This window comes from Urocitellus parryii, chromosome 9, assembly GCF_045843805.1.
Source record: "Urocitellus parryii isolate mUroPar1 chromosome 9, mUroPar1.hap1, whole genome shotgun sequence".
Classification (NCBI taxonomy): Eukaryota; Metazoa; Chordata; class Mammalia; order Rodentia; family Sciuridae; genus Urocitellus; species Urocitellus parryii.
The window spans coordinates 135,972,734-135,991,181 of NC_135539.1; the positions used below are offsets into that span (position 1 = coordinate 135,972,734).

An 18,448-nucleotide genomic window follows, 5' to 3' on the forward strand; every position below is an offset into this window, starting at 1 on the left:
AAATTTTATTTTTGAGACAGAGTCTCGCTTAACCGCTGAGACTGGCCTCAAAATTGCAATCCTTCTGCTTCAACCTCAGCCATCCCCATAATTGGGATCACGGGCGTGCGGCAGCGCGCGCAGCTGTGAATTTGGGATTTCTTTCGTGCAGAGGACCCAAGAATCGCTAATCAACTGTTGCCAAATGTGATTTAAAAATTTCTCCCAAATCTGCTACGAAAATGACAACGAAGGATGACGGAACTCTTCTGCTCGTTTTTTTCCATTTTCCCCTCTGGCGGGCTCCAAGTTCAGGGAGGCCTGGGGGAAGAAGGGACTCGGACGCCCCAGCTACAGGCGGAAAACTGCGGAGCCACGGCCACCGCCCCGCCCGCTAGAGTCCCGGCGGGCGCGGGGCGTGTCCCGGACGCCTTCCGCTCCCGGGGCGGGGCGTGGCCGCAGTGTCCGGTCTTCCTGCAGCGCTCTGGCCACTCCCTCTAGCGTCCAGTCTGCGGGCCATGGCGTCGCTGCTTTGCAGACGGTCACTCCCTCGGACGTGGCTCTGCAGGTGCCGTGCTGACTCCCCCACCCTACAGGCAGCCCCGGGTGCGCCCGAGGGCGGCCTGAGTGACCAGCCCCTGTTCCCTGATGCAGGAGAGCTGGGCAGGGCTGTGGCCGGCACTACCGCGCCGCGCTTTGCGCCGAGCTGAAGCAGCCTCTGGCCATAGAAGAGGTGGCCCGCCGCCCTGTCCGACCTCACGAGGTAGGGTGGCTGGCCAGTCCCTGGGACCCCGTGACACACAGCAGGCGCCCTGCCTGAGTCAGGTTCCCAATTCCCAAGCTAGGGGGCGACCGAGAGACTGACTGCAGCGCAACTTGGTCCCAGGGCTAGAAGGTCAAGCCCTGCAAGGTTCACGAAAGGGTCAAAGCCCTAAGGAAGATTGTTCCCCAGAACACACTTGTAGGCCTCTTTCTGAAGATTCCACATCTGTTTCCTTAGAAACAGAAAACTGATTTGCACGACTGCACAAACACCTGCCAGTTACTGATGTAACAGATAAACGGACTCTCTTGTCCTTTGTTCCTTTTCAGTGTCCTGTCAAATTAACTGCCCTTCCATCTACCCCAAACCCTTGTGCTCCTCTCTGGGGTACTGCAGTGATTTGGGATGGATTAGTTAAGGCCAGAGGGCAGTTTCACTGAAATGTGGAAGTCTCTTTGGCCTTGCCTGTTGGCCATTCTGGTAACATAATGTTACTACTGTGGAGCATGAGAATCTGTGCCAGGGGGGAACCAGTGGTGAGCCTCAGTGTCTGGGGACCACGAGTGTGAGGGAGAAAGGCAGCTGCAGGGCTGAAGCGACTCTAAGGTGGAGCCTGCCGCTAAATGGATTATTTGGAGGAGCCGGAGATGGCAGCCAGACTGCTTCCTGGGATTCTCATGCTGAGAGAGCTCATCCTTGGGTCAGTCTCAGATCAATGTGGAGTGGCTTTGAGGGGCACGTGTGCAGGATGCTTGTCAATAACTAATGTGTCGTGCACGCAGTGTGTGCAGGCTGAGGGCTGGGTTCCTTTGTTCTATTTGTCCAGACATTACTTTGTAAGGCATTAGCTCATGAGACCTGCAATTATGTTATTTTTATCCACCATTAAATCTCTTTACTGTAGAATGGTGCTTGGCATGTGGCAGATGCTTAGATTGCTGAATGAATGAATTTTTTTTTTGAAGATGAAAATGTCTTCTCACCAATAGGGCAACCTCTGTGCTAAATTTAAACACACAGATACATATTGATTTGGTGTCTCAGCCTTCATTTCCTCCTCCGTTTCCAACCCCTGTTGGGATGTGTTGCCTACCACAGTAGTTCTCCAGGGTGCATCGGAACCACCTGGGGCTTGTTAAAACAGATTGCTGGGCTTTGTCTCCAGAGTTTCTGCTTTGGCAGGATCTGGGATGGGGCCTAAGAATAGGAATTTCTGACAGGTTTCCAGGTGATGTTGATGCTGGTGGCCCTGAACCACCTTTTGAGAACCACTGGCTCACCACTGTAGTTCTGCCTCAGTTATGGGGCTGCCATAGAAGACAGGAGGGTATGTGTGTGTAGGCCAGCCTCCAGGATTCCAGATTCTGACATGATAGAATAGTCTGTCGTGTTAATTTTCTATTTAGACATTTTAATGGTTTTCTGCTGCTCTTAGAATGAAGGCCAAAATCTTCAATATAAACCTTCAAACATTTGTGTGGTGTGGTCTTTTTTCTCTCTTCCTTTTTCTTCCCTTTCTATGCTTCCCTCCAACTCTTTGTGCTCTAAGCTTGCTGTTTTTTGTCTCTGATGCAGGGCCTTTGCACAAGTCATTGCTTTTGTTTTGCCAACCTTTTTTCCTCCTGCTTTGAACAGTTAACTCTGAGTTGTTAATTAGCTCAAGGATTATTTTTAAAAATTTTCTTGACTTCCCCAAGAAGTCAAATCCTGCCAGTATAGACTTTCTCACATTACATATCATTCCTTTTAACACTTTGTGTTGAGTTATGATTTGACACATATGGCTTCATTATGATTTTGTCTCATATGTTTTTTTCCCCACATTTTAAATGAGTGAATTATGGTTGTACATGATGGTGGGATTTGTTGTTACTTATTCATACATGCACACAATATAACAATATCATCCTCATGTCTTCTTTACTATCCTTTTTGCTCCCTGAAGGCAGAAACTTGTCTGTTTAGCCTCGTGATTGTCCTCTGGCTCAGTGCCTGCATACAGCTTTTATTTCTTCAGTAAATCTGTTTGAATAATCAAGTGAACTTTGTCTCCAGAATGTGTCCTGCTCTGTTTTGCTGCTTTGTTCCCTTTGCAGGTCAGAGTTGAGGTCCATTTCTGTGGAGTCAACTTTGCTGACATTTTGGTCTGTCGTGGTCAATATCAGGAGAAGCCCCCTCTTCCCTTCACACCTGGTGAGTATGGGGGACTGCTGCTTCAAGAAAAGAAGATTCCGAGGGTTTTCAGAACCCCATGCATCTTCCCAGACACTGCTCTTGTGGTGTTTGCCTGTCCTTGGCGAGGTTTCTGTTAAGATATGTCAGCATCATTGCTGAAACCACTAGAGTGTAACCCCCACCCCCCCAGGGTAGTTTCTATATCTGTCTTGCTCAACATTGTGTCCCTAGCTTAGGGACCATTGTGTACCTGGCTCAGAGTAGATGCTCAGTTCATTTATTTAAAATGAACACATGAACAAATGAGTGTTTACACATCATTATGTCCACCAGAATTCTGCTCATGAGAAACATTGATCCCCTCATCATTCTCATTCCTTCCTTGACAGCGCCTCTTGTTTTTTTTTCATTGAATGATCACAAGCATCTAAGACTTTCAACCTAATGCGAGAGGATCAAAAAGAAGAAAAACAGTTTACCCTGCTTAGTGGCCCAGTGTCTGATTTTCACGATTCCCAATCTCATTACTTCTAGATCCTACATATGGACAATGACTGATTTTTGTTGTTCAAGTTGATTTAAAGAGTTACGGGTAGAGCTTAGCCTATTTACATATATCTTATGTATATACATATTATTGAGAGTTCAGTGATTGCAAAATAGTTGCCATGTTTTGGTCTGAAGGTATTGGATTTTGCCTTAACATTTGGAACCATTTCCTTTTGTTTGTATTAGCTAAAATGTTGAATAGGGGAAAGATGTCATACACAATTGAGTTATTTCCTGGCAGGTCAGGTAGCAAATGCATGATCATTAAATTCAGAAATATCAGATGTGGGAGAAGAAAGGGCACGCAACACTGATTCATCCAGTTGAGCCAGTGTTGTCTGAATAAACAGTTCATGTCCTGGAGGGCCACACACCAGCAAAGGAGACGTAGAAACAGATAAATAAGATATGATAAACACGGTAACTGGGAGCTCTAGGAGCCTGAGGCCCCAGCGATCAGGGTCAAAAGTTGCTGTGTACCTGCGATACTGACACTCTGTGCTTTACACATCACAGTCAAGCCTGGGACTGCCACAGGTTTCCAGGGTGTGATAATGACATCTTATGCTCACTTTCCTAGGCTTTGAGTATGCTTTTCACACTGCTAGGTAAAAGTAATAGTACTTAAGACCTTACCAGTTCCTAAAAGCTGATGGATGGCCTGATAATCAAGGTCTTCTCAATGCCGTGGGGCTGAGTTTTACAGATAACCTAATTTTTCAACCATGTTTTAGGAATGGAGTTCTCTGGGATAGTACTGGAGACAGGCGCGGATGTCAGCTCAGTGAAAGAGGTAAATGAGTCGAAATCCAGAGAATCGGCTGTGTATGTAGCTAGGAGAAATGTGCTGATCTCATTTGTGCCCCAAAGGTCTTGCTCCTCCTGGCCTTTGTCAGCAGACACTATAAGAAAACAGAGTTCTGAACTGGGGGGAAGGAGTTGGGTGGAAGTTTCTGGCTTCATTAAACTCTTCATTATGAATTCTCAAGTTTGAGCCTCTTGTGAAAGACATTCACACTGGGATTCTAATTCATACCCACCTTTTCTTTACCATACCCCATTCTTGTCCAGAATATGCTCAGCTTGGCTTGGCAACTGGGTGGCAGCATTGAGAGAGCTGTTGTTTTATTTACTAAACATTAACTCTGAATAGATAGGAAGGCCAGCCTATGTCTTGTGGGCCAGAGATGGGCATTTTTCTTTTATACTTTGACTGATTCAGGAAGAGGTGAATGTAAGGCCATGCATTTGAACATACCCTGATGTTGTTTTCCGTTCAGGGAGATCGAGTCATTGGTCTGAGTGGCTTTAATGGGATGGCTGAAGAATACATCGCTGACCAGAAGGTAGCCCTCTCTCCAGATCAATGCTTGGAGGGTTGGAGGGTTTTCCTCCTTTGTTTCCTTTAATTTCCACCCCTTCCTCATTCCTCATCTTCCTCACTCCCCATTTCTTTGCATTTGTTTGGTCTTGATTCTCAGCCAACGACTTTTTTTTTTTCCTCCAGTGCTAAATCCCTTCTCTTTATTGGTTTGACAACCCTTGCACAGAGCTTTGTTTGTGTGGAGTGTTTTCATGAAGAAGGGCACTTTGTTTCTGGAGTGCCTGAGCAATTGGCTGGCAGTCCAGTTGGAACATAGGTAGTTTTGGTGGAAAAACTGGTTGGGTGCATTGAGCTGGGTATAATGGGCATCTTCCCCCCCCACAAAGCTTTTGAAAGAGATAGCCCTGGGAACGCAGCCAGCCATGGTGGCCTTGTGTGGTGGAGCAAGATGTGGATAGTGCCCCCAAATGGTGCACAGTACACGATCCCCTGCCGTGGCTTTATTGAGGTGAAATTTATGTACCGTACAATTCACCTATTACAGTACAGCGAGTTGTGGTCTGTTCTCCATAAATTGGTTCTTTTTGAGTCAGGTGCGCCAGCCTTAGGGTTTTGAGGTCTGATGCACCAAGTCCTGGACTCTGGTCTTGACTTCCACTGGTTATTCCCATTTCAAGTCAGTCACTCAAACCACAGTGTTTCCTGAGTAGCCTTTGCAGGTACATGTGCCTCATCCCTAAGCCACTGTTATCTCTTTCTAGACCTTGTGGCGGGTTCCAGAAAAGGTCTCCCTGCAAGAAGCTGCTGTCCTACCTGTGTCTTATGGCACTGCTATTTCGGCTCTAGAGCATCGGGCCCATACCCAGCCTGGGTAAGGACTGGGTAGCCAGTAGGGGGTTGGGTCGTACCCTTCCCTGATCCTAGAAGTGCCCAGTAAGACCTTCCCCAGTCCCTTCCCTTCTCTCTCCTTCCCGCCCCTTCTTTCCTTTCCTCTCCCTTTCCTTCAGCTCATCTTCACTTTGGCTGAGGAAAAGGCCAAAGGAGGTAACCACTGGACACTGTGGTGTGGTGACTGTGAGGGCATCATTTTGAGAGGGAATGGTAGATGGTGAGCTTGGCCCGTGTGAATTTGGAAGCACAGCTTTCTTAAACCTGAGTGTAAGAGCACTTCATAGAAAACCTTAGAATCGGGAGAGTTGGTTTGTTTAAACTCACTTCACAGGGGTTTATTGGAGGCCTGTGGGGGTGTAAGGCTCGGTGCTGTGTGCCAAGTGGAGTATTTTAGACTCCAAAGGTGCTGAAATTTCTGGTGTTACCTGGGAAGCTGCCTCTTGATCTTTTCAGAGAGCTGACCCTCAGAACTGCTCCTGACTGGTGGGTCCAAGTGAGTGGTGGCCATGACTTGACCATCATCAAATTGGGCAGGGTTTTGTATATGAGCATGATTTCAGGGCAGAGTTTCTGAAGCATATATTGGACTGGTTGCTCAAAGGAGCAGTTGCCCCTGACAGGAGTAGGGGAGGCAACCTAGAGAGACTGGGGAATCTTTTTCCTGGGGAATCTTCAGAACTGGATCAGATTAGCACTGATCTAAAAGTCACCTACGTAATCCACTCCCCAAGGCTGGGGAACATATGTACAGGAAGGTTTGAATGAAATGCTCTCTTAATGTTCTTGCTTTAAAATGTTTACTTCCAGAACGTTCCTGAAGTCATCACTGGACGAGTCTTGAAGGTGTCTGTAGTAACATTCATCTTTCTTTGGCACAGAGAAACTGTTTTAGTAACCGCAGCAGCTGGAGCCACGGGCCTTGCAGTGATAGATGTGGCAACAAATGTTCTTCAGGCCAAGGTATTTACATGTTGGAGCCTCTACTTTAAAACAAAACAAAACAGGGCTGGGGTTGTGGCTCAGTGGTAGAGCGCTCGCCTAGCATGTGCGTGCATCCTGGATTTGATCCTCAGCACCACATAAAAATAAATAGAGGTATTGTGTCCAACTACAACTAAAAAATAAATAATCAAAATCAAAACCAAAATTAAACAAAATGAAAAAAACCTACCTTCAGTTTTAGACATGGGATATATTCCTTAACTTATTAAAAATCATATGCAGTGCACTGAGGAGATAAAGCAACTGGGAGTGGGGTCTGGCCATCTGTTTGCTTAGCCTGGTGAACAGCCTAGTAGTACATTGCTTGTCCTTTCAATTACTGGAACCTGGCGAGGGCTGCCTTGCAGATGCTATCTTCTCCACCTATCATTCTCTGAATCGCCTCCCCCTGCAATTCAGATCTAAACTCATGTGTTATCTTTTCAGAGAAGTATTCTCTGTCCTCGGGTTGGGTCAGGCTCCTGTCCACTGTTTGTGATCTCACTACATCTTGCACTTCTCTTTCTTCATACACACCTCACTGCATGGTTACCTTTTCTCATGTTATTATTGGATTAATGTCTCTTCCTACTGGATTGTAACCCCAAGAAGGCAGAGAAGTGTCTGTGTGGTTCATCACTGTGCACTAGTACCTCACGTGGTACCTGGAACTTGGTAAGCATTCAAGAACTATTTTTTGAATGAATGAACAATGAATGAATCGAGAAAAGAATGAAGGAAGGAATCCAGTTTCTATAGGAGCATCTCTCTGAGGCTGCGGGTATCAGAGAAGGACTGCTTTTTGGAGGAGGGAGACATTTAAGACAACTTCCAGAGGTCTGGCAGCAGTTGAATAGAGGAAGAATGGAGGAAGAGCCTTATTCTAGTGGTGGGGGACATTTTTAGAAGATCAAGAAGTAGGAATCGGCACCATACATTTTAGAGAATCGCAAACTAAGGACTTGGGGTGGAGTGGTGGAAGGTGACTCTAGCAACGTGGGCGGAGAGAAGGTCTGAGCTAGCACGGAACTGAAAACTTTGAACGTCTATTGGAAGCTGTTGGAAGCTATTGAGAATTTCAGGTAAGGAAGCGACAGGATCATCTTTGCATTTTACTTGGTAGCCATGGGGAGGAGGGATGGGACGAGGTCAGAGGTAATGGAGGCAGGGAGCAGGGCGGGCTCCCGGAATAATCCAGGCAGTGGAGGTCATGAAGTGAGTCGTACTCAAGTGGGAAAAAATAGATTGGTGACTAGAGAGCATCCAAGTAGTCAAAGAACAAAAGCTTTCAAAGGTGGCCCCCTGGAGGTTCTCAGTCCAGCTCTTAATAGCATCCGTTTCCTCTTTTATAAAATAATTGTGGGAATATTGAGAATTGTTACACGTGCAGTGCTCCTATCTGAAGGTGTGGCCTGTCATTAAGAATCTTTTAAAAATGAATCCTAATGAATGTCTAATAAGAAATATTATTAGGCATTAAGTGGGAGGGAGCAAAGTAGGTTAGCGGGTGGGGTTGCCACAAAAGTGACTGGGAACCCTGAAGGAAATGGGGAGTTCGGTTTGGGTGTGTTGAGTGCAAGGCTCCCGTGGAGCATGTGATTGGAATATTGAGGTAGCAGTTAGACAGACAAATTTGGAAGTAATTGGATTGGACTGGAGCTTCTTTAGGTGGTGTCTCTCCTTTCCTGTGAAGTTCCTTTGGGAAGGACCTGTGCATCTGGAGAGCAATCTTGGATACTAGGAGTCTCTTCTTGAAATGTGAACACATCCTGTGTGAGCATGAAGGGTGTTTAGCTCCTCTTAGGGGAGAGACCATAATTAGTCTCGTTGTCTAGAGTCATCCATGATTTAACATTTCTAGGAAGATAAAATTGTACCATTTGTTTCAAATAGTTCCGAGAGATTAAATAGAAAAAAAATTGATTTAATTCAGATATTGAAATCAATCTGAGCTATGTTTTCTTTCACGGCGAGAATGGTTCTAAACAGAAGTAAGCAAAGATAAAAGTAAAAGCAATGTTACCACACCACCTGCTTGGAAGAGGTCGCTTTGATAACACCTTCCATCCACAGCATTTCATATGCACCCAGAGTGCCTCCACAGCAATTGTCTTACCCTTGACCCTCGCAAACCCCAGAGAGATAGGTAATGTAAGTGTTTATTATCCCTGTTTCACAGATGAAGAGAAGGAGCCACCAAGAGAGAAAAGAATTCACTGCATGTGTCATGGAGTCCCAGTGAGAGTCTTGGGATGGAAATGGGGTGCCTGACCCTAGTCTAGTGTGCACACATAGCCCCCAGTGAACTGTGCTATTTTGAGGAGACTACCAGGGAACTTTTGAGGGTAGCTTCTAGTTTCCAGTAGTTACAGGTGAGTTTGGAATTCTTTAAGGGCATCCATATTCTTGGGGTGTTTGTGCAGGTCCTGGGCATCACTTGGAGGGTGAGGTAGTCAGGCTGGTGGCCTTGCTCACTGATGAGGCACCTGTAGCTGATGCTTGACTATTTGCAGCTCTTTTGGAAATTCCTGCAAAGGGCCCTCAGCCATCTTGGCTGTCCATGTTGGGCCTTACGTACCGTTTTCTCCTAGGGTGATGGAGTAGGAAGCCTGGGCTTTGAAGAAAGGCCTGACTTTGAATTGTTGTTCTACCATCTTCTTTCTGGATGACCCTGCTTGATTATTGACCCTCCCTGAGTCCCTGTTTCTGCCCATAGAGTGAAGTAATTCTACTTCCTCCATAAAGTTCTTCTGAGGCTTAAGAAGAATACGTGGTTGCCTGCATGTAACAATAGAAGCGATTTATCTCACACTTTGTTTTCCAAGTGCCTTATACACAATGTTCCATTTAATTTTAAAAATAAGTCTTTAAAAAACAAAAACAACCCATGCAGTAACTGAGACCTGGAGAAGCAGACAGGCTGCACAGGTTAGATGTGAGGACTCTGGAGACGGTTCCCGGGGCGTGGATCCCAGTTGTGCCTCCTGTTGGCTGTGTGACCTTCCTCAGACAGCTTGTTTCCCTTACTTTGCTTCTGTCTATAACAGGGATATTAATAGCATTTCCTTGGGGCTATTATGATTAAATGAGTTATTAATTTATGTTAATCATTTGGAATGTTGCTTGACAAATGGTGACACAGTATGTTAGTTCTCACTAAGTAATTTGCCCCAGGTGACACGGCTAGTAAGTGGCAAAGCCAGGATTTGAACCAAGTTCTGACTTCAAGGTCTCTCCACCAAATCATGATTCACCCTCTGGGAAGCCTTTCCTGATCTAGATCTAGATTGGATACCTCTTGTTTTTACTTCTGGAGCCCTGTGTCCCTCCCCAGCACACTGCTGGACCTTATCCCCTTGATGGAGCTTGGTGTCCCACTTGTATCCTTGTGACCTGACTCGTGGTGGGTGCTCAGTAAACAGTGGCTTTCATTGGCAGTTGGAGAGAACTTTTGGAGTGTCTTTAGAGCTACTTCCCACCTAGAACTGTTGGGTTCCAGAGTTTCTAGAGATGGACACCATGGCCGGTGGGGCATGGAGAGGCCTAGGGGACAATGCATTTGTTGGGCCTCACATGGGATCGGGCCGATGCTTGGGCAGCAAGCTCGTGCTGGTGTCCATGACTGCACCTTGGCCGCAGGCTGGGGAGATGGTGTGTGCTCTTCCTGGAACATGTTCTGACCATCCTGAACCTTGTGTTCTTTGTGCAGGTAATCGCTGCGGCCGGAAGCGATGACAAGTGCAAGCTGGCGGTGCAGAGGGGTGCGCAGGGCAGCGTGAACTACAGCCAGGGCAGCCTGAAGGAGGCAGTGAGGCGGCTGGTGGGCAGCCGTGGAGTGGACGTGGCCATTGACATGGTGGGAGGAGAGGTCTTCCTGGAGGCCCTCCGCAGGTGGGTGCGTGCAGTGGTCCACCCAGAGGGCCCCTGAGCTGACCCTTCCGCACCTGTCTTCCTCCTGGCCTTGCTCCTCTGTTGTGTGTGCTGTTGGCTTCTCCCCTCAGGCGTCAGCATCAACGAGAATAGCCGAGCGAGTGGGTGACAGGGAAGAGAAGCAGAGAAAATCAGGAAATCTTAAATATAGCAGAAAACAAAATACCCAACTGGAAAATATCCAAAAAATGACTGCAGACTCTCAAGTTGGCAACATCAAGTGCTTTAGAAATTATACATGTGTGAATTCCGCTCCGTGGGCCCTGCTAACTACTGCATGTGCGTGAATGTGGAGGGTCCCGGAGGAGGCCGTGTTCAGGGTGGGCATCCCAGGGTGGCAGTTCCCTTTGCCCAGTTCACGGTGAACCAAGGGACAGGCTCTTCTGAAGGTTTCCTTGATCTATTAAAAATTATGACCCTGGAGACTTAGTGGGGCTAAGTCTGTTGTTTTTCATACCAGTTCTCATTGTGTTTTCAACCAGAGTGTTTGGAGTATTGTGGGAGTGCTGGTTTTATTTCTCATGTCATCCTGGAAAGATCATGTTGTGGTTTTCTCAGTTTAAAGCTAAAGAAACAGAAGCAGAGAGATTATCCTACCTGCAGAGGAGATCACCGCATGGTGCCTGGTATTGTGTTTAGAGGGGAAGTGAAGGAAGAATGTGGACCAAATGAGCTCGCCCTTCTTTTCCCTTTGTCCTCTGGATAATTGAGTCTGTTTATTTAGTACTGGGCATTGAATCAGGGTCACTCTGCCACTAAGCTACACACCCAGCCTTATTTTTAAATTTTGAGACAGGGTCTTGCTAAGTTTCCCAGGTTGGCCTCAGACTTGCAATCCTCCTATCTCAGCCTCCCAAGTCCCTGGAATTACAGGTGTGCACCATTATGCCCTGCTTCGGATAATTGTGTTTTGACAGTAGCTTCCCTTTCTCTTCTGAAGAAGAAGATCAAAAAGGCAAAGATGTTTACAGAAGTTGTTTTTAATGGCTTGTTGTGTAACGTATGTACACTGCGTGGTACTTTTTATAGTGGAGAGTAGAAAACTTGAGAATTTTTGTAAATTATTCGAAAGTCATCAAAGAAGCACCATGACTAGAGTCGTACAATAAGTGGTGGTGTAAAGTGTGATCTTTCATTTCTGATCCTAAGTTTAAAATCTTCAACTGTGGTCTTGAAGTATAGCCCATGGGAGGACATTTGCTTCTGCCCAATTTCCTCTCACAAACGAGTCAAGGAGGTTAAATAGATTCTTGATCCTAAAGTGGGCCCCTTGTGAAAGTGTAGTCCCCTAATATCTTGCTCACGGCTTATTTAAAAGTTTTTCTCCTAAGGAATCCAAGATAGCAAAGGGTTGGTTCATGTCTTCCAATTTACAAGGTCAACGGAAGTTCCCAGCCATGGCTTTAATACAAGTTGCTTTTTTCTTTAGCGTGATGAAACGTGTAATCTAATGCTTAGCATTTTAGCCATTTATAAGTGTATAGTTGCGTGTAACTATATGTGCTCACAGGGTTTGTGACCCCCATCACAGGCTCTGACCCATTAAGTCAGCACTGCCTCTTTCCCCTTCCCCCAGGCCCTGGAGACATTTCTTCTATGGTTTGTCTCTAGGGATTGGTGGACAGTGTTAGTTCTCCATTTTTTTTTTTATTGTGGGTGAAGAACATATAAGATAAAAATCTACCCATCCTATCCTCTTTTTCTTGTGCAGTTCAGTTGTTAAGTCCATTCTTACTGTTCTGCAATGGATCTCTAAAACTTTTCGTCTGGCAAATATGAAATCTTACACCCATTAAACAACTCTCCACTTCCCTTCTCTCCCTAGACCCTGGCAATCCAATTCTACTCTCTGTTTCTATGAATTTGACTACTTTAGATACCTCATTTAGATGATCATATAGTATTTGTCTTTTTGAGTCTGACTTATTTCACTCAACATAATGTCCCAGAGGGTATCCGAGTTAAACATGTGACAGGATTTCCTTCCTTTGGAAGGCTGAATAATATTCCATTATATGTGGAGCTGGGGTTGTGGCTCAGCAGTAGAGCGCTTGCTTAGCACATGCCAGGCCCTGGGTTCAATCCTCAGCACCACATAAAAATAAATAAATAAAATAAAGGTATTGTGTCCAACTACAGCCAAAAAAAAAAAAAATTAAAAAATATTCCATTATATGTATATCCAAATTTTCTTTATCCATTTGCTGCAGTCTGGCTGGGCACAATTCATGAGCCACTTATCAAGCAGGAATGAACTTTATTTTTAGAACACAGGCTGCACCATGGGAGCTCTTCAGGAATTCCCTCAGAACCCAACTGCTACCACCAGCTCTTCCTGTGAGCACACCAACCGGCACTCTTCCCGCCCTTGAGGCCGATTGGCTGGGTTGTGTGGGTGGAGCCAAAAGAATCCCTCAATGAGCAGCTCCATGGTCTGAAAGGGTGGGGAAACAGCCCAATGAGCATCACCGTAGAGGAGCCAATCAGCTTGAAGTTTGCTGGGGCGCTGTGAGCCAATCAGCTGGAAGTTTGCTGGGGCCGCTGTGAGCCAATCAGCTGGAAGTTTGCTGGGGCCGCTATGGCTGTGGCTCTCAACATCCATTCACCAGTCAAGGGACAATACTTAGTTTGTTTCTGTGCCTTGGCATTTGTGAATAGTGCTTCTATGAACACAGGTGTGTGAATATCTCAAGACCCTGCTTTTGCTGGGCTTGGTGGTGCAGCCTGTAATCCCAGCAGCTTGGGAGACTGAGGCAGGAGGATCATAAGTTCAAAGTCAGCCTCAGCAACTTAGTGAGGCCCTAAGCAACTTAGTGAGACCCTGTTTCTAAATAAAATATTTGAAAAAGGGCTGGGGATGTGGCTCAGTGTTTAAGTAACCCTTGGTTCAATCCCTGGTACCAAAAAAGTAAAAAAAAAAAAAAAAAAAAAAAGACCCCGCTTTTAACTTTTCTGCGTGTACACCGGAAGTGGAATTGCTGCACCTATTCTTAATTTTTCAAAGAAACTTAATATTGTGTTCTATAGCATTTGCACGTTTTATAATCCCACCAATGGTGTGGGAGGGTTTCGGGTTTCTCCACATTCTCCCCACACTTGTGGTTATTATTTTTTTCCCACAGTAGCCATCCTAATGGGGGCAGATGCCATTGTATCTCATGGTTCTTTTTTGCCCCTCAGCCTGGCGTGGGAGGGCAGGATCGTGGTGCTCGGATTTGCGGGAGGAAACATCGCCTCTGTACCAGCTAACCTGCTGCTCCTGAAGAACATCTCTGCCATGGGCCTGTACTGGGGTCGGTACCAAGACCAGGACTTTCCCCTCTTCTCCAGGAGCCTGTCCTCGGCCCTCCAGTACTGCCAGCAAGGGCGCATCCGACCATATGTGGGGTCGGTGTTTAAGCTGGAGGAGGTGAGACTGCTTTGGGCATGTGGTTCAGATGAGGCTAAGGCCAGGAAACAGTCTGTGCTGAACTGCTGGCCAATTGACCTCTGGATGCTGTAGATGCTCCTTTTATGAACTGAACAGGTGAAAACACGGCACCGAATTGTGGGTTTCGTGGCTTCTGGGCCACAGGATTTCTGCCAGTCTTCTGGGTTGATGGCTGTCAACTCAGCACAGTGTGAAACTGAATTTCGAGGTGCTTCACCTGTATACTGGTGTCTCAAATGCAGGAATGGTACAGTGCTTTAGGAAATAATTTACATGTGTTGATGTGAACCTTGAACTCCATACACAGAAGCCTAAGAAGGGAGCGCTCCACTCGACCTTTGATTTTCAAATATAGACGCTTTGAAAGTACTGCCAGATGATCTGTGCTGGGGTTCTGTGAGCAGAACACTCAGTCATGCCTGGCATCCTTGGACTCTACATCATCCCTTAGTCACTGTAGTTAATTTTTTTGGCGATTCATTCCCATTTTTCCTTTCCCCCTCTGTCTCATTAATGTGGTTTCAGCCTCCTCCAAAGTGTAATTGCGTGCATGCATTGGCAATGTGGTTCTGCATGCAGATCTGTTAGGCATTCACTGTGAAGTCTCTATTACTTTTTGCCTTAATTTGTTTTAATGTTCAAAAAAACTGGTAGCTCGAGTCGGCGTGGATGGAGCCGGTGTTTGGTTTAAATGCAGATGCGGTGGAGGTCAAGTGGTCAGTGCCACACCTGAGTTTAATGTTTGTTTTTTTTTTCTTCCTGTGATGAGGCACCTTTGATTTTCATACTCAGTTTACTTCTTTTTTAATCTTTTCGGTGTGTGAGTCAAAAAAGAAAGTGTGTGTTGGTGAAGAGGACCTGAGCGGCCATCAGGAAGCTGGCTGGTTCTGCCTCCGCTTTGCCCCTCCCGTCACTCTGGACAAGTCCCTTCACCCTTTTGACCTTCCGTTTCCACAGCTCTAGAATTAAGGGGGAGGATGTTGCTGGTGGCTCTTGGAGCAGGGGTCAGGAGCCACAGAGGGACGCAGTGGGCAGGTGTGGACTGGGGCTGTCTGGGCCCAGGGACTGAGTCTCGCCAAGGCTAGAGAGCTGCAAAGCTCTGCTTTTTTTTTTTCTCTTTTTAAGAAAAGTATCCACTGTGGATACTTTCCAGGTCCCTTGGGCCATGTGGCTTTTATCTTCATGTGACCTGTAGCCGAGGTTGGGCGTACCTGAGGCTGCAGACACCTGTTGTCGAGGGGAAGGACAAGCAGGCAGGGTGGCAGCGGAGAGGAGTGTTGCTGTGAATTGTCTCCTGTCCCCACTCACGTGGTTTCAGTGGTGCTCAGACAGGGGAAAAGAAGGCTGGGGGTGGACTGTCACTTTAATTGTCCACACCGAAGCTCTCTGTCATGTGAGCTAGCTGTATCCTCACTTATCTCCTGTCGCATCTGCCCTTGGCTCTCCTGTGAGGGCTCTGCACTGGGGCTTTTGAGTCCCTCCCACTCCCCCAACTTCAGTGTCATCGGTGGCCTTTGGAGCCAGGTTTCTGGGCACATTTCAAACATCTCACTCGCACACCATCAGCTCGCTATTTCTTATTTTTCTATTTCTTTTAAAATGTAAACTACTTGGGGGAATAATCATAATAATATGCTAAGCACTTTGCATGCATGATCTCATTTAACCTTCAGAAGGACTCTCTGAGGTATGAACCATTTTATCACATTTTACAGATGAAGAAATCAGACTCTCAGAAGCTAAGAAATCTGCTCAATGATGCATAGTAAGTGTCAGAGATGGTACCCAGGCCCTGCTGGCCTCATGCTCCAATCTGGGCTCCTTATGGCTATGTCACTCTCTCTCAAGAATGCTGTGAAGTCACTTCTTCCAAAGATTATTCTGTAGGATGACGTTTATCCATCTATCACAGAATTATCTATGCAAAAGAGCTATATTTTAATTAAAATGATCAGGACTCTTGTATTTTCCTGAGCAGAACCAGGGTATATGTATTTTGTTCTTTTAAAATGAAGATGATGACATAAATGCATAATTAATTTCACTGAACTTTAAAGCTTGGGTAATATTTTTTCATGCAAATTAGATCACATACTGGAAACATTATTTGTGAGAACCTGTTTGGGCTTGAAAAATAATCACTGAACTTACAAAATATATGTAGTCTCAGAAATGCTGGCTCTTCCTAGCTTGTATTTTCTGGTGCTTCCTGGCTTCTATTTTCTCCTAAATATGTGGTCTTGCAGATTTGACCTTGACAGTTTATACTAATGTGACCACAGAGGTGGCACCATAGCCGAATATCCATAACATTGTTGCCCTTTCATCTGTGTGCGGTTACTTGTTCAATGCGCATCTTTCCCGGAAAGCATAAATTCCACACAGGTGGGGCCAGGTGGGGCCAGCACCTCTGTATTTCCAGTTACTGCAGGAATCCACATTTCTGCTGCATGACTGAGCTCCGAGGTCACACCACCAGAGTGCAGATGCTGGCTGTGTGCAGATTGGACATCTTTGTCCTTGTCTGTAATAGGCAGTAATGTACCCTGAATCCCAGGGTGTTTGTGAGGATTAAATAAGACAATATATATAAAAGAACAGCAATATGATTGTACCCTTTTCTCCACATCCTTGCCAACATTTATTGTTGCCTGTATTCTTGATGATTGCCATTCGGACTGGAGTGAGATGAAATCTTAGTGTAGTTTTGATTTGCATTTGTCTAATTGCTAGAGATTTTGAACACTTTCTCATATATTTGTTGATCATTTGTATTTCTTCTTCTGTTCAGTTCCTTAGTCCATTTATTGATTGGGTTATTTGGTTTTTTTTTTTTTTGGTGTTAAGTTTTTTGCATTCTTTATGTATCCTAGAGATTAATGGTTCATTGTAGGTGTGTGTAGTAAAGATTTTCTCCCAATCTGTAGGCTCTCATATTATTGTTTCCTTTACTGAGAAGAAGCTTTTTAATTTGAATCCATTCCATTTATTGATTCTTGATTTTACTTCTTGTGCTTTAGCGGTCTTGTTCAGGAAGTCGTATCCTAAGCTGACGTGGTGAAGATTTGGGCCTACTTTTCATCTATTAGGCACAGGGTCTCTTTCTAGTGCCTAAGTCTTTGATCCACTTTGAGTTAATTTTTGTACAGGGTGAGAGAGAGAGGTTTAATTTCATTTTGCTACATATGGATTTCCAGTTTTTCCAGCACTATTTGTTGAAAAGGCTATCTTTTTTCCAGTGAATATTTTTGGCACCTTTGTCTAGAACGAGATAACAGTATTTGTGTGGGTTTGTCTCTGTGTCCTTTATTCTATTCCATTGGTGTATGTGCTGGTGGGACTGCAAATTGGATAATCACTGTGAAAAGCAGTATGGAGATTCTGTTTGACCCAGCTAATCAATCCTTGGTTTAAAGGACTTAAAGATACTACAGTGATGTGACCTCATCAATGTTTATAGCATTTCAATTCACAATAGCTAAACCATGGAACCAACCTAGTTGTCCTTCAATAGATGACTGGTAAAGAAAATGTGATATATATATATATATGCGCAATGGAATATTACTCAGTTTTAAAGAATAATGAAATTATGGCATTTTCCAGTAAATGGAAGGAGTTGGACAATATTATACTAAGCGAAATGAGCCAATCCCAAAAAACCAAAGACTGAATGTTTTCTCTAATATGTGGATGCTAATTTACAATAAGGTAGGAGGCATTAGAGAAGAATAGCATTACCTTAGATTAGGTAGAGTGAAATGAAGGGAGGGGAAGGGAGAGGAGGGGAGGGAGAGTGGGGATAGGAAGGATAGGATAGTAGAATGAAGCAGACGTTATTATTTTATGTGTGTGTGTGTGTGTGTGTGTGTGTGTGTGTGTGTGTGTGTGTGTATATATATATATATATGACTGCGTGACTAATGTGATGCTACAACACATAAACTCAGAAAAATGAGAAATCATATCCCATCTATGTATGATATATCAAAGTGCATAAATGCATTCTATTGTCATGTGTAACTAATTAAAATACATAAAAAAATTAAAAATTAAAAAAAAGAATGTAGTGAATTCACTAAGTTTTAATGCTCAGGATGTCATTATTATAAGATACAGGATTGAGCTTTTTCTCTTTCCCTGAACTATGCAACACTTTTGCATTGATGACCCAGAGGGTAGGATTAGAGTGATAGTCTTCAGATTTTAAAGTTGAACTTGAAGAGTAATGAAATTATTCTTGATACTATTCTCTAAAGGGTGGTATCTGCCTTTGAGGAGTGTAGCATGAATTGGCCCGTGATCTGTTCAGAGGATGCCTGTGCAGATGTGCAGATTCTGTTTTCTGTATGAGGTTGTCCACACACATCTCGACCTGATGTAGCACCTGAATCTCACAGATCTAACTTGTTTATTATAAAGGTCA

The 18,448-nt window shown here is 45.0% G+C and overlaps 1 protein-coding gene across 3 annotated transcripts in view; it reads left to right on the forward strand.

The window, feature by feature from the left end:
* Positions 1-462: 462 nt before the first annotated feature.
* Positions 463-18,448, forward strand: part of LOC113182550 (quinone oxidoreductase-like protein 2) — a 29,244-nt gene continuing 11,258 nt past the window's right edge. For 2 of the 3 annotated variants that reach the window (XM_026388502.2, XM_026388503.2), the window contains exons 1-9: positions 463-547; positions 634-742; positions 2,839-2,935; positions 4,201-4,259; positions 4,747-4,812; positions 5,552-5,661; positions 6,560-6,641; positions 10,372-10,553; positions 13,773-14,001. In XM_026388502.2, the coding sequence (XP_026244287.2) occupies positions 498-547; positions 634-742; positions 2,839-2,935; positions 4,201-4,259; positions 4,747-4,812; positions 5,552-5,661; positions 6,560-6,641; positions 10,372-10,553; positions 13,773-14,001 (984 nt within the window). In that variant the 5' untranslated portion in view covers positions 463-497. The remainder of the gene's footprint in view (positions 548-633; positions 743-2,838; positions 2,936-4,200; positions 4,260-4,746; positions 4,813-5,551; positions 5,662-6,559; positions 6,642-10,371; positions 10,554-13,772; positions 14,002-18,448) is intronic. The other variant, XM_026388504.2, reaches the window with a different exon arrangement.